This window comes from Agrilus planipennis, unplaced genomic scaffold, assembly GCF_000699045.2.
Source record: "Agrilus planipennis isolate EAB-ADULT unplaced genomic scaffold, Apla_2.0 scaffold66, whole genome shotgun sequence".
Classification (NCBI taxonomy): Eukaryota; Metazoa; Arthropoda; class Insecta; order Coleoptera; family Buprestidae; genus Agrilus; species Agrilus planipennis.
This window is the reverse complement of record NW_020438868.1, coordinates 1,260,384-1,274,325: the sequence shown is the minus strand read 5'-3', so window position 1 is coordinate 1,274,325 and position 13,942 is coordinate 1,260,384. Positions and strand designations below refer to the sequence as shown.

The window sequence follows — 13,942 nt, the reverse complement described above, 5'->3', positions numbered from 1 at the left end:
AGGTTTTTAAAGATCGAGTTACAGCTAATCCACCCATAAAATACGTCACTCAGAATTTTACCTTTTTGGATACCTCTCTTCCCCTTCATCGAGTTACGTCACAAAAGTCAGCGAACCCCTCTTTGTAATATGAGCGTAACATTATCTTTTGTGTGTTGTCAAAAAATCGATCGCGTCTTAAAAAATCTTTATTGGATACCACAGATTTTAATATAAACAAAACTAAAAGTACTGACACCACAATAACGCAATGACAAATGTTACCTCTATAACAGTTCGGTTTTTACAATCCAGGTATTTAAAAACGACGGAAGTTCATGAGGAAGAATGCGAAAATTCGGCAGCTACATCCGGTGAAGAAGTTTGGGGAACACCAACGAGTGGTGGGGATCTAGACGATCCATCAGTGTACTCCAATTGTGATGGACAAAGATCGGTTAGAAATTGTGAATGAATACTTAAAATATTACATTAGAACACGTATTGCATGTATTGCATGAAAAACAATTCTAAGTACATTACAGCACTTTATGGTTCAGTGTTTTCAATGGACTCTGCTTGTGTGTCTAACCGTTATGTAAAATATAGTTAGTTAGTTGATAGAGCAGGATTTGACTGTTTATTTTTAAAAATTATTAGTTAAGTATGGACTCAGGGTCTTCCGAAAACGATGACGACGCCGAACTGATAATGGACGAATTGTTAATGACACCACCGGTGGCGAGTGTAAATATTAGGGGTCTTCTACCCCGTACAACGTTAGAGCCTTTGATGGAAGAGGACTCAGACACATGTACATCTTCTTCATCTTCAACCGCCGCACAATCACCACTTTCGAAGCAGGTATCTATTTATTACTCAACATTTTCTGCGACAAGAAATTTATCGAATTCATTACCTTTTTTGCATGCTTTTGGAGTAGATTTAGTTAAACAAATTCACACTTTCAGTAGTGTAGCTTAGATTTATAAAAGCTCCTAGTTTGAATACGTAATGGCGGCTGGCGTGCGCCATATTAAATATTGTGTGACATAGCCTATCACTTACGTTGCGTGTAATGTCGAGAAAAATCCAGCAATAGAAACAACAGAAACGTTATTTCGACTTCGTGGTCCCCGGATTTAGGAAACTGAACTGGAATGTTATAATACACAACGTACAGTCAGTTATAACTTACGTTGATCTTACATGATTTGGTAGATTTTAAAACGATGTAATCTGTAATGATCTGGAGCAGTTTATATTGCATTTTCTATGTTCAATATCCAGCTGTTTGACTGGTAAACGCAATCTTTGAATTCTTTTGCAGTAGTTAATGTTTTTGTAGTTTGAAAGGAGATTATGTCAAAAGCAGCATTTAACTTTTTGGGTAGGGCAACGTAAATGGAACTGTTGCTGACGCCTGCTCTATTGTTGTAAAAAAAGAAGTGGCGATAGTGGAAAATCATATGGACGATGCGCGTCAAGTAGTCGAAGGGAATCCCAAATGTTTTACGTCAGCTACGTCGGAGACTCAACTGCGTATTCACCGCTCCGAGAGCTACCGGAACATCATAGACGCCGAAGACGAAGGCGTCGGTTTCTTCCGAAGACTAAATCCAACATTAGTCAAGATCGAAAATGTCAACAAATGCAGAAGTATTAGATTGTAGGTATTATCACACTTGCAACAAAATACACTCTAGTCTTTGATATTTGAGAAAATTTATGCATGTTGGATGTCGTTCAGGAAAATTTAGCCATAAAGAATTCAATTACAATCTCTTGCAAATTTTGGGTGTTAAACAGGCACGGTTCCTACTTTAATTTTGAATTTGATATTGGATATTAATTAAAACGATTGTTTTTGGCAAAAATCTGTCTTGTTTATTTAGGTTAGAAATTCTCAATGTTCGTAAAGGGGAAAGGAAGATTTACGAAACATTTCCCACGGAAACGGAAGTAATAAAGTTATTTAGCAAGGAAGGATCAACTTCCCACGATGTTCCGACTACCTATGGGAGGCAACCGCCTTTTTCACCGAAAAAACCTAAAGTAAGTTTTAATTACAATACAAAACTTATTACTACATCAGACAGTAATAAATATGAATCTATTACATATGTAAATGAAACTACCCCCGCTTACTAAATTAAGAAAATACTCAATTTTGTTTTATTGTTTCCAGATCAATATTGATTAATAGGGTCCTAGATTGGTTCGTATGCAATTGGTGTCAATTATTTTCACTATTCACTGCGTGAATTTTACGTTTCTTGTATTTGAAAGTCAAAAAAGAGCACATAACTTTTAAAAAACACCCTTAACACACCAGTCTATTTTTTACGATTCTATCTGCATAATTGTTGAATGATTCAATGAGGGTTTTCAAGGTCAAGGTTTTAATGAAACAATTTGATATAGGACAAACCATCCGATCGAAGATTTTGGAGACAGTTGAGTAGAAGACGAGGAAGTAAAGCAATGGATTCGGGGACCTAACAGAAAGTGGCGATTGCACGCTCTCCGTTCAGGAATATATTTAATAAGTGCTTTGGACGTTGGCGTTGGCTTAAGTGGAAGAATTTGTAACAAGAAAAAATACTCGTAGCTCAAAGCTTGAAATGTTCGTTGAAGTTGAAACTTTTAATCGAAGTTTTATCTTAAGTCCATCAAATGTGTGATACATTAAAAAAAAAACATTTTTTACTGTTACAACTCTAGACTATGGTTAATAAAAAAGGAAAAGAAAGCATCTTCGTATTATTAATTAATACCTATAATTAGCGATAAGGTTTTACGTAATTATATTTACTTAAAAGCATATTGCTACAAGGTTTTATCTCTCTTAGTTTCAAAAACGGGTAAAGGTCTAGATAATGGCGGGGATCGAAAAAGGAGGTCTCCTCCACCATTGTACCATAAAAAGTTCGTGGTGGTCTTACCCCCATAAAAACTTATGGGGATTCAAAGTTAATAAATATGTGAATAATTATATAGTCATTCTTAAACAATATTCAAAGGTAAAACTAATGAAAAATAGGCACTTGAATATTGTGAAAGTTATATAAAACATTATTTAAATATCTTTATCAATAGGGTAGGTTAGGTTAGGTTCACGGGTTCACCCTCTTTCGATCCCCCGCTTCCACCCGCTTGAAAATAATTATTTTATTGAATTTTATTTGAATTATAGTATATGAAAATTGTCAAAATAATCAACTTTCAACCCCCATAACTTTTTATGGGGGTGAGACCGCTACGAACTTTTTATGGTACAGTGGTGGGGGAGACCCCCTCTTTCGATCCCACCCACCATCATTTAGACCTTTACTCAAAAACGTTTCAAAATTTGAAAGAAGTCAAAAATGCTATTATACATTATTAAAATTTGGATACTTGTCTTTATATGCATGACGTCAAGCATAATAATAAGTCAGTAGGAGAAAACGACAAATTTGTCAAATTTTTGAGTATGTACCTAGTTGACTAACATAATTCAGATGATACTGGTAGCTTTTAGATAATGTACAAAATCAAAAGCTTGACTAACCTGATATGTATAAATAACTGGGTTCAATGATGCACTTATGTATATATTACACTAGTTCTTTATTGTTAGTATACACCACACACTCGATTTATCAATTTAATCCTTAACACCGCTAATTCCACACCTCACGACGCATGTGGTTACTGTCATTGAAATTCAAGCCGCAACTAATAGTGAAATGTACTCGATATTCAACCCCGAGGCATTCATCGTAAAGATTCGGTTCTTTATCACATAACCGAAGCTATAATTTCGTTCTCTTTCTTTATTACAATCTGTAAAGTGTGATTCATATTTGGTTATAATGAAGATAAATTTATTATGTTTTTATACGAGGATTATACTAAAAGTACTGAACAACGTTTGGAATATTGAAAAAGCCCATTTTTAATTTAAATTTTATTAAGATAACTTACGAAATTCTCAGTAGGATATTTTGAATATTTTTTAAACTGGAAGGTTAGAAATGAAGAGGTATTAGAAATAGTAAGACAACAGAGGACTCTATGGAAGTCAATAAGGAATGGGTGAGATAGGTTGGTAGGACACCTTCACAGGCATGAAGGTCTAGTCAGAGACATATTAGAGGCGGAAACAGGAGTTAAGAGGAGTAGAGGTAGACCTAGATTACATTACTGTTCGTAAATAGTTAAAAATGTGGTTTGTTCTAGTTTTGGGGAAATGCGAAGATTAGCTCAGGATAAGAAAGAGTGGAGGTGCGTGTCCAACCAGCCAGGACTGATGATGATATATAATTGAATTCCACGCGGATAAAATCGCGGACAACAGTTAGTTTAGACTAAACAATTTTCAAGTTTTATTAATTACGATATATATCATTACAGTCTAAAATCAAAGTCACAGTTTTGGTACATACTGATTCGTTAATTGGCCAGGTTCTGCCAGAAATTAAAATTGGGATTAATATAAGCTACATTAACTTCTTTTCTAACGCATTCCGTGGTGGTGGTGGTGGTAGCAGCAATAGCGTCATCAGGTTTCCACTGGAAGCGCATGCAGTTTCCCGGAATGGGCGTCTTCAACCCGATATCCTGCATGGAACTGCGTGGAATATCTTTTTGTAGACCATCGTGATCTATTTTTCTGGCGCTGAGATCATCTTTGGCATACCCTGTGAATGTTGGTTGTAAGTAATTTTTCACATACTTTGAAAAATCTTTCAAGGGTTCTTCATAAAAGGCGTTTCTTTTTACACCGTCAATATTATTATCTTGGATTTTCATGCATTCGCTGTTTTTCATTTCCTCTTGGAATAAATCCTTAATTTTGCATTTCAAATCGAAACCGGGTTCTATGACTTCTTTGCCCCAATAGAGCAGATAGTTGTGATTTTTGAACATCGAGCCTGCATTACTCCTCGGCTTAACCCCAGAGGGTACACTACCTTTGCTAGTGTTTATAGCCTTGTGCTTGTGATGAGAACACCTCTCAACCAGGCTAGAAGCGATCTTGCAACTGGTTTTTTTGTTAGCTCTTGGATTTCTAACTATGTTCCTTTTGGAATCATTAACTGTCCTCTTTTTACGATCTGTATTCGTTGAACTCTCATTTCGGACACCTAATTTCCTTTTTTCGGTTTTGTCTAAAAGATCGATATACTCGATTATTTTATTTACTACCCTTATAAAACATTCCCTGGAAACGGTACTTTCTTCTTGCTGTTGTAGTCTTGCTTCGAGTAACTGAAGTTTTCGTATGAGTAGTTTCAGCTTGTTGTTGTATTCTTCTTTTTTCGAGACCGGTTGTTTTCGGCCAACTGCTTTCGTTCCCGAAGCGTTTTCCGAATGGTCTTGGCAGCCTTCCATGTTTTCAACACTCGGAGTGTAAACGGGTCTCTTTTGGGAATCCATTAATACTCCGACCATTGCACAATTTTGACATGGACAAGGATTTTTTTCATTGTCCATTGGTTGACTGCGATTATGACAGGGGTATTGAGCCCTCACTTTTTTGTAGTTAAGGGATGCGTAAACATGTTCTATAACATCGTCCATGTTTTGGAACAGACTTAAATCGTTTAGATCATCTAACGGTTTGTTTTCGTTACGTTTCTTCTCTGAAGACTGTTTATGAATGTTTGGAATTTCTTCTTGCATAATTGGAATATCAATTGCATCTTTTGTGGGTTGGTTCCTTTCAGCTCTGTTATTAACTGATCGTTTTCGATACTTATAGTTCATTGGAGGTCTAACTGGGGCACTGGCAGCGTTGACCTTGCAGGTCACAGGGAATGGATTCGATGATTGCGCTATGAAACTTTCAATAATTTTCTTCTTTGTCTGCCTGTCATGAACAAGTTCAGATTTTCCTTTATGTTTGAAAGATATTGGTTTATTAATCGCCTCTTCTTCCGGTGGTCGAATCACTTCTATGTCTAAAACTACAGATTCGTCTTTTTTTGGAGACGCAATTATATCTTTAAGGCTTTGGGAAATTTCGAGCTCCAATTGCATCTCAGTTTCATGAGCATTGATGGATTCCAACTCTTTAGCTTTCTTCTCCAAGCTTCGAATAATGTCTTCGTAGTTGATGGAGTACAACTCCGTTTCATCTTTCGAACTCCGCCGAGCTTTCATGTTAGTGGTGAATCATCATTGTATTTTTTTGGAATCAGAATTTAGTTTGAATGATTTTTTAGTTCACTTTACGCATGATTTTGAGTAATGAATGTATTATTGACACCGACAGTTACTTACAGGAGGCAAATGACATTAAAAATGGGCCAGTAAATATTAGAGGCTTATGGAACCAAAACAAATGGCGATTTTAACGCTTTTTAGTTTGATTCTTTACATATCCGACGCTATTTAGAAATGTCCGGTGGAAATGTAAGCTGTAATTTGGTGAATCAAATCGGTAAGGTTTTCTTAACTGCCTAAAATTTTGTGTTAAATTTGGCGCAGTTGTTTTCCTAAACGACTTTTGAAAATAAAGATGAATTAATTTTTATTATCTATGACGTTTATGAAACAAAACAGTCCAATTGACAAATAAACAGTTACGTTATTGTGGCTTTCAGGAACTGCTAATATCGATTTAAAGATCTTCCCAGACGCTCCTGTAACTATCAAGGACTGTTCTCTAACTCCTGATGAAATTGCAGGCAGCATTTTAAATGATATTTTGGAGAGCGCTTTGGATATTGCAACTAAAGCTTCAGACNAACGAAATGACTTTCCGAACAACCCTATACTTTGACATGAGTTTGGTGACTTTTATACATCGATAATTTCTAGAAGTTTACAAATACGAGGAGACATTAAAGAAGTCGCTTGCAACCAAAATGGAGATAAGCAAATCCACGACGAAAGAAACTGAGAAACTGTTCTTTCCGGATACGGTGGGCGATATTACCAACAGCTGTCAATTATGCATAAACCCTTCCGATGGAATTCGAATTTTGGAGGAAAAGACGGACGATCTTGCTTCCCAACATCCGCCTCCAGAATGTTTCAGCAACGATTATAAACTGTTTTCGTCAAGTAAGTCGGGAGATAAAGTAGAAGGACTTGGGGACCACGGAACGATCCAAGATGGCAAACAGCATGGGCAGTACGCTACAACAGAAGTATGCCCAACTCCAAGGATGGTCGAAAAAAAGTCCAGACTCACAGATTTGGTAAAGAACTCTCCCCAAGTCATATCGGAATACCTCAAGGCGGACGAAGACACCAAAAAGAAGCAGGACGAATGGGAAAGAATGCAGGAATCAGTCTTGCGTGTCATTGAATTGGAATGTATCAAACCAGGAGAAGAGCCGAAAGTGGTACCACCACAGAAGTATGAACCTGAAAAAATTGCCCTGCCCGAAGACGGTAATGAAGACGATTTACTAAGCATTCCTCCAAAAGAAGAAAACATGGAAGATGTAGATCTGAATAGAGCAAGTACCAGCAGCGACAACAAGCCCGAAGAGATAATGGGCGATGTGTGTACCATAATGTCTTGTCCCAGAAGAAAGAAAGATACATGCTCCAAACCAGAATCGACCGGAAGTTTGCAGAAAGACAAGCGGAAGAAAGCGAGTTTCTTAACTAAATTCTTCAATTTCTTTAGAAAGGGCAAAAATTCATCCCAAAAGGATGTGCGCGAAGACTACAAATAACTCTTAAGATGTTATTTTAATGACTTTTAATCCGGTCTAATGAACTTATATGCGTACATGACATTGTATATTTTATATAGAATTTTTAACTGTTGATAGTAAATTGACATATACCAAATTAATGTGACTTGTATTATTTAACATCATAAATAACCGCTTCCTTTGTGTGACGATTAAGTTTCTTGGCACGCTTCCACTGTGCAAATCTAAATTAATAGGCGAAATAAACAAACTATAAATTGTACACATATTTATTATTTCTATTACAATGTCGTAACTGATGGATCGTCTAAAAATTTAGTGAAACTGAACTGAATGAAAACATTACAAAGAAATGTATCCATACATATATACAAAGTTAGACAATCAAAATAATGTCAAAAGTTATCATTAATGGTGTAGCATTCTTTGTCTTAAGAAAAATATTTTCGTGCTCTGTCATCCACTTTATACTCCAAATCCTTTTTTGAGTCGCTATAAAATAGGTCTGAGAATAATTAAGTATGCTTTCTACAGTGGATGTCCTGTTTTGGATTCTAGTAGCATCTTTTTTGTAATTAATGTAATTATTCTAAATATAATATAATAATCATAATTATTGTCGCTATTTCAATACCACCCCTACTGTTATCGTTTAATTCTAGGTATTATTAGAAGTCGTTCTAGTGATCCTTACCCCTTGGTACAAATGAGTATTCAAGACAATTCCGGTTATTTGTCTAATTTTAACATTTTCTGAAATATGTTTACCAAAAATTCATAGTTAAGTACTAAAAAAGGGATTATTAAAAATAAATAAATTACTCCAAATATAAAATTTATTTATGTCAAATAAGAAATACAAAGGCGTTGCGTGATGATGTGCCTCATCTAAATGTGTAGATATCTACAGCCAATTGATCAAAATCCAAGATGAAATTTTCCATTACTTTATTTGATCGGTTGTACAGAATGTAACGTTTTCTATTTATTTATGTAAGGAACCTCCGTCAACAGGGTCGTAAAAACTGTTTTCAGATCTTCGATATAAACATTTGTAGCAAAACAATCGGACTATTTTAATTATGGATTACCTTAGGGTCATATTATAAGCAGAAACAGGAGTTAAGAGGAGAGTGGTAGGCCTAGATTAGATGTTGCTGCTGTTCATAAATAGTTAACGATGTGGGATGTCCTAGTTTAAGGAAAATGAGGATATTAGCTCAGTATATGCAAAGTGGAGATGCGAGTTGAACCAGTCTTCGGACTGACGACCTTATGATGATAACACTATAATATTTTAAGTCATTGCAACAAAGAGGTTCTTTAAATGTATTTTTGATGTCCTTACAACCACTATCCTTTTGTCTTGGTATAGAAATGAATAAAGCTAATTTAGGTCATAGTCAAGAATTTAAAAAATGTTGTAAATAAGTTTTAGCGATTAGGTTATGGTTAATTAGTCAGGGCAACCCAACCTAACCATAACCTAGCCTTTAAGAAATGCAGAGATAGCATCAAAAAGAACTTTTGAACTTGGCACCACCAGGAAAGCGCCTGCCAGATTTGCAATTATGTAACTGAAACTGATCGTACTTCACTTATTTTATAACGAATGTAAAGATTTTCCTTTTCCTTTAATATTTTCCTGTAAAAATTGCCAATTTTGTGCAAGTGTAACGATAATATTATTTTGTTTTATTTATCTTAGACTGATGTCTACATTCTCTCCCATTTCCAATGCTACAAATTACACGCATCTAAAGAAGGGGGTAGAGAAAAGACGAAAAGGCACATTAGGGCTGGCGATCAACAGTGGCGTAGTTAGTAGAGTTCTAACCAGGGTATAACCTTAGACAGAGGGACCTAAGGACTATTTAAAACTCCAAACAATTTACATGAAATATGCAGGTTGTATTAATGAATGATGATTTTCATTTTAGATTTTCGAAAATATTATACTGTTAAAAAACTATTGAAAACTTGACTCGGAAATTGGTACATTCAGTTGTTATTTAATAGTTTTCTGTTGTTTGCCATACAAAAAGTTTTTACGTGAATTACGGGTCAACAGTACTGATTGATGACTAATATTAGGTGGAAACGTGTGACACATCGTCAAAAAACTCGTCTAAATTTATCCTCAATTACCCAAAATTGAATGTTATCCCGATCTTGACCGGACTACTTGATAGCCGAGACAAAACGATCTATTTCCAGTGCTAAATCGGGGTCGAAAAGGCATCGGTTGGCAAGCAGAGAACTCGACCACCACTCTGCCATAATTTTGGATAATGATACGGGGAAAGCGAGGTTGCCAGAATAAAATCCCAACTATTTCATAATCTGAAAGCGCCATCTAGTCCGTTCATACGTTCCCGAAATATTCCCTGAAGTCCCACTTCTCGTCGACAGTACAAGAAGGCAAGTTCAGTACAACACACAAAATGGTAAGGGGCTTTACGACAAGGCTTTTCGCATTTCCTTTTTTTTTACGAAGCTTTTACTAATATTAATCGTCCAAATCAAACGAAAAACTGAAATTATGATTCAATGATCTTTATATTTTGACGCTTCTTCAACTGTTTTAATCAGCTAAAAAGAAATTGATGATTACTTTTTCTTTACTTGTTCTCTGGAACCTTTTGCGTTGCATTTATTCGCATTAGTTTAAAGAATAATAGCAATTTTTTTAATTTAAACATCTTTCGGATTGTCAAATTAACTGTCTTACCACAATAGGAAATTTAATTAGTAAGTGGTTGCCAAAGAATTAAAAAGAAGCTCAACTAATGGTTAATGTTCTTTACGATTTTTTGCTCACTACATATGGATTCGCATTATTAGATTTTGCAAAACTTCAAAGACAAAGAGCTTTGATTATTTCTGTTTTATAATAATCTTTTGAGATCTTGCAATTTATAAAAATTAATTTTCCAATTACATTTGGAATTTGTTTGTAAAAATCAAATTACAATTTTTCACGGAATTACCATTTGTGCCTGTAAATTATCTCATTAAATGCAGTGATTACAAAGACGTGATTTATTGAATGCTTTATGATTTTTTTTAAAACACCTTTTTCGTGTTGTTGCAGGCGGACCTTAGTGCCAGGGATATCGAAAGTAAGTTCATAGTGTAGTGTTCGGTGCTATTTTTAACAGCGAATAGGTTCGCGCCATGACTTTTTTTAAATATTTCGTTTAGAGTTTCAAGCTGGTTTCTATTTTTGAATCGGTTCTTATTTGGATGGAACCGTTTCGCTTGTCTCACTTATGCACTCGTTGTTATAAATACAACTCGAAATGTGTTTTTGCACAAACAACAACCGTTAATAGGAATCTATTAAACAATTTTATTTTTTTCTATAGTCTTCTCGGATAAAAACGCTTGACAAACTTATATAACTATTTCGGAAACAACAACAGCAAAATTAAATTTATATTACAAAAGATGTTTTTATTTCAATTAAGTATTAAATTTAATTTTAATTATCAATAAATTATGCCCCAAAAAAAGATTCTTTTAATGTAATATAAACAAGTAGTACTTTTTAATCTATACATCAGTAAAGACAGTATAACTGTAGGGATAGATATACAGGGGCAAAAGATTAGTATGCTTAGATTTGCAAATGATATAGCAGTATTAGCATCTAGCAAGGACGAGTTAGAGGGGTAGAGGTAGACTTAGATTAGATTACTGTTCACAAATAGTTAGGGATGTGGGATGTTCTAGTTTTAGGGAAATGCGATAAGCACAGGATAAGAATGAGTGGAGGTATGTGTCCAACTAGTCTTAGGACTGACGACCTTATGATCATAAAATAAATAAAATACAAGAAATAGTTACCAGTAATTGTTAGGTTCAATAACTTTTAGTACCACGAATATTTTTCAGAAATATTATTGTTCAAGTGTAAATAACTGACGTAATAATTGTTTTCTAATTATTATTAGAGTTCAAAACATGCACTTAAATCGCAAAAAATTTAGGGTTAATGATAATAAACTATCTATTTGAAGAATGTGTATTATTGTGCGCCACATTTGGTGGTGTGTCATGTTAGCCTATAATTTTCAAAATATTTGGCACAGATTATGGTCCAACTTTTGTTACAAACTTTAATTCATCAGCCCGCTGGGATACTAATGTTCATCGGTGCCAGGATGTTGATAAAAATAAAATTACGTGTGCTATTGCGTAACAATTGACGCGTTTGCTATAAACCTGATATTCATTGTGGAAAACTTTTTAAGACAATAATAAGTAACAACAAGGACGTATTAACAATCGATTATAAATTATTATTTCCAAAACAAAATTAATAGATACAAATAAACGTGCACATGTACTTAAACGAATCTTTTATAGCAGTAAGATAATAGAGAAGACATAATTTGATCAATGTTTTTATGGTAGATTAGGTACAAATTAGTTAATAGTAAAACAAATTCAAACGTACCAAATACAAATGAATTTATTTTAAATTAATTCTAGGAGCTAACTTCGTCTTCTCCATTTACGACTTCGAAGGAAATGGCACAGTCGATGCCGTTAACCTTGGAGATATGCTTAGGGCCCTCAACCAAAACCCAACCTTGGCTTTTATTGAAAAATTAGGTGGAACAAAAAAGAAGGGTATGTAGCTTTTGCAAATAATATAAACATACTTGCTAAAATTGTAACTGGAGGAAACGATTTCTGTTAAATCCCATTGGGCCAATAAAAATAAATAACAATGCTTGGAAAATTATCAGAATACTGACTGATATTGATGACCGTGGTTAAGGATAGTTTCTCCTCCTTGGTCGAGGACACGATAGAGTCATTTATCATATATTTCGCCAATAGGTGTGGTTGTACACTCAGGAAACATGAGAAGGGTGCAAAGTGCTTCGCTGCTGTTTTATTACCTCAGCAAAATCGCAGAAAAAGGCTGAGTTTCAGTACAATCGCGGTGAAGGATTGAGTCGGTAAAATCCAGCGAAGGACGGCGTCTCATATCGACCGTAGCGAAGGACAGCGTCTCAGTTCGACCGTAGCTAAGGACTGCGTCTCAGTTCGACCGTAGCGAAGGACTGCGTCTCAGTTCGACCGTAGCTAAGGGCTGCGTCTCAGTTCGACCGTAGCGAAGGACTGCGTCTCAGTTCGACCGTAGCTAAGGGCTGCGTCTCACTGTAACCGCAGCGAAGGACTAAATCTCAGTGCTACCCAGGAAAGGACTGAGTATCAGTACAATCGCAGCGAAGGTCTTCACGTTCTTGCTACGCTTCCTGAGAAACGTTAGATAAGGAGAAGAAGTAATCCTGAACTACGACTATAAACCCAGAATATTGAGAAAAGGAAAAATCCTCTTTGATATTACTTAAAACAGCTGCAGCTGTTGTTAGCCTTTGTTTTAAAAATAAAAATTGGTTTACACTCATATAAATAACTTTTCGTTGAAGCTATTGTGTTGAAAGTAAAGGGTCTGTTGTTTTCCAGGTGAGAAGAAACTCAAAGTAGAAGAATTCTTACCCATTTACGGTCAAGTTAAAAAAGAAAAAGAACAAGGCACCTACGAGGATTTCTTGGAATGTCTGAAATTGTACGACAAAGAAGAAAATGGTAAGATGATGGCTGCTGAACTTGCACACACGCTTCTTTCCCTTGGTAAGTGTTTATAATATTTCGTTACAAAAATTTGATTTCCAAAACAAAAAGCAAAACTTTGTAATAATCCTTTTTGTTTCCTATAGGCGAAAGGTTAACAGACGCTGAATGTGACCAAATCCTTAAAGACTGTATGGACAAAGAAGACGATGATGGATTTATTCCATATGCTCGTAAGTAGTTTTAATATATTTTGCTATTAAACAACATTACATACTTCGATATTTTTCTTTCTAGCTTTCCTCAAGAACCTCATGGCATAAACAATTTATCTACACTAATTTTATTCTGTAAGTAATTATAATTAAAAATGTACCTAATAAAGATTTTCAGATTATTTGAAAGCAAAAAAAGGAATTCTATTAATTAGTTTGTTGGATGATTGTATGTCAAAATTAATTTTCCACAAATAAATTTTCTAATAGTCTGAAAGTCAAAATTGCCTACTGCTTCAAGGTAGCTTCTAAATGATTTTGACATGAAATTATTATCGAATTTTTTAAAAGCCAAAATTGGAGTTTTCAAATGATTTCGCGACTAAAATTGGTGCTCTAAATTACTTTGCGTGCGAATGGAAAACTAAGTCGAATTTAGATATTAGATCGACATTGATGTACATTTTTTTGTGTTCCAGCCTTTTTGAGTGGTCG

The 13,942-nt window shown here is 35.0% G+C and overlaps 4 protein-coding genes and 1 long non-coding RNA gene across 6 annotated transcripts in view; 3 read left to right on the top strand and 2 right to left on the bottom strand.

Moving 5' to 3' along the window:
* The window catches only part of LOC108734687, a 31,989-nt gene extending 29,348 nt beyond the window's left edge, over positions 1-2,641 (top strand). For both annotated transcript variants that reach the window (XM_025976325.1, XM_025976328.1), the window contains 5 exons: positions 295-436; positions 640-843; positions 1,374-1,648; positions 1,875-2,034; positions 2,404-2,641. In XM_025976325.1, the coding sequence (XP_025832110.1) occupies positions 295-436; positions 640-843; positions 1,374-1,648; positions 1,875-2,034; positions 2,404-2,481 (859 nt within the window). In that variant the 3' untranslated portion in view covers positions 2,482-2,641. The remainder of the gene's footprint in view (positions 1-294; positions 437-639; positions 844-1,373; positions 1,649-1,874; positions 2,035-2,403) is intronic.
* LOC108734719 overlaps positions 1-3,647 on the bottom strand; it is a 66,738-nt gene extending 63,091 nt beyond the window's left edge. The window contains exon 1 of the long non-coding RNA XR_003231473.1: positions 3,533-3,647. This is a non-coding gene — a long non-coding RNA (uncharacterized LOC108734719). The remainder of the gene's footprint in view (positions 1-3,532) is intronic.
* Positions 3,648-4,336: 689 nt separating this feature from the next.
* Positions 4,337-6,278, bottom strand: LOC108734707. Its single transcript, XM_018466357.1, has 2 exons — positions 5,202-6,278; positions 4,337-5,135 (listed from the first exon to the last, which is right to left on the bottom strand). Exons 1-2 carry the CDS (start codon positions 6,127-6,129, stop codon positions 4,417-4,419), a joined length of 1,647 nt encoding a protein of 548 aa, XP_018321859.1. The 5' UTR covers positions 6,130-6,278; the 3' UTR covers positions 4,337-4,416.
* Positions 6,279-6,768: 490 nt separating this feature from the next.
* LOC112903846 lies at positions 6,769-7,785 on the top strand. The gene has a single exon (XM_025976207.1). It carries the CDS (start codon positions 6,837-6,839, stop codon positions 7,656-7,658), a length of 822 nt encoding a protein of 273 aa, XP_025831992.1. The 5' UTR covers positions 6,769-6,836; the 3' UTR covers positions 7,659-7,785.
* A 2,071-nt stretch (positions 7,786-9,856) lies between these two features.
* LOC108734709 (myosin light chain alkali) lies at positions 9,857-13,942 on the top strand. The gene is made up of 7 exons (XM_018466359.2): positions 9,857-10,087; positions 10,735-10,762; positions 12,138-12,278; positions 13,125-13,292; positions 13,379-13,465; positions 13,530-13,582; positions 13,927-13,942. Exons 1-6 carry the CDS (start codon positions 10,085-10,087, stop codon positions 13,553-13,555), a joined length of 453 nt encoding a protein of 150 aa, XP_018321861.1. The 5' UTR covers positions 9,857-10,084; the 3' UTR covers positions 13,556-13,582; positions 13,927-13,942.

Coding starts and splice junctions, on each gene's coding strand:
- LOC108734707 (XM_018466357.1), bottom strand. CDS start 6,129: ATGAAAGCTCGGCGGAGTTCGAAAGATGAAACGGAGTTGTACTCCATC. Junction 5,136..5,201: donor ACTACAACAGCAAGAAGAAA/GTACCGTTTCCA, acceptor TCGATCTTTTAG/ACAAAACCGAAAAAAGGAAA.
- LOC112903846 (XM_025976207.1), top strand. CDS start 6,837: ATGGAGATAAGCAAATCCACGACGAAAGAAACTGAGAAACTGTTCTTT.
- LOC108734709 (XM_018466359.2), top strand. Junction 10,763..12,137: donor TAGTGCCAGGGATATCGAAA/GTAAGTTCATAG, acceptor AATTAATTCTAG/GAGCTAACTTCGTCTTCTCC. Junction 13,293..13,378: donor ACACACGCTTCTTTCCCTTG/GTAAGTGTTTAT, acceptor TGTTTCCTATAG/GCGAAAGGTTAACAGACGCT.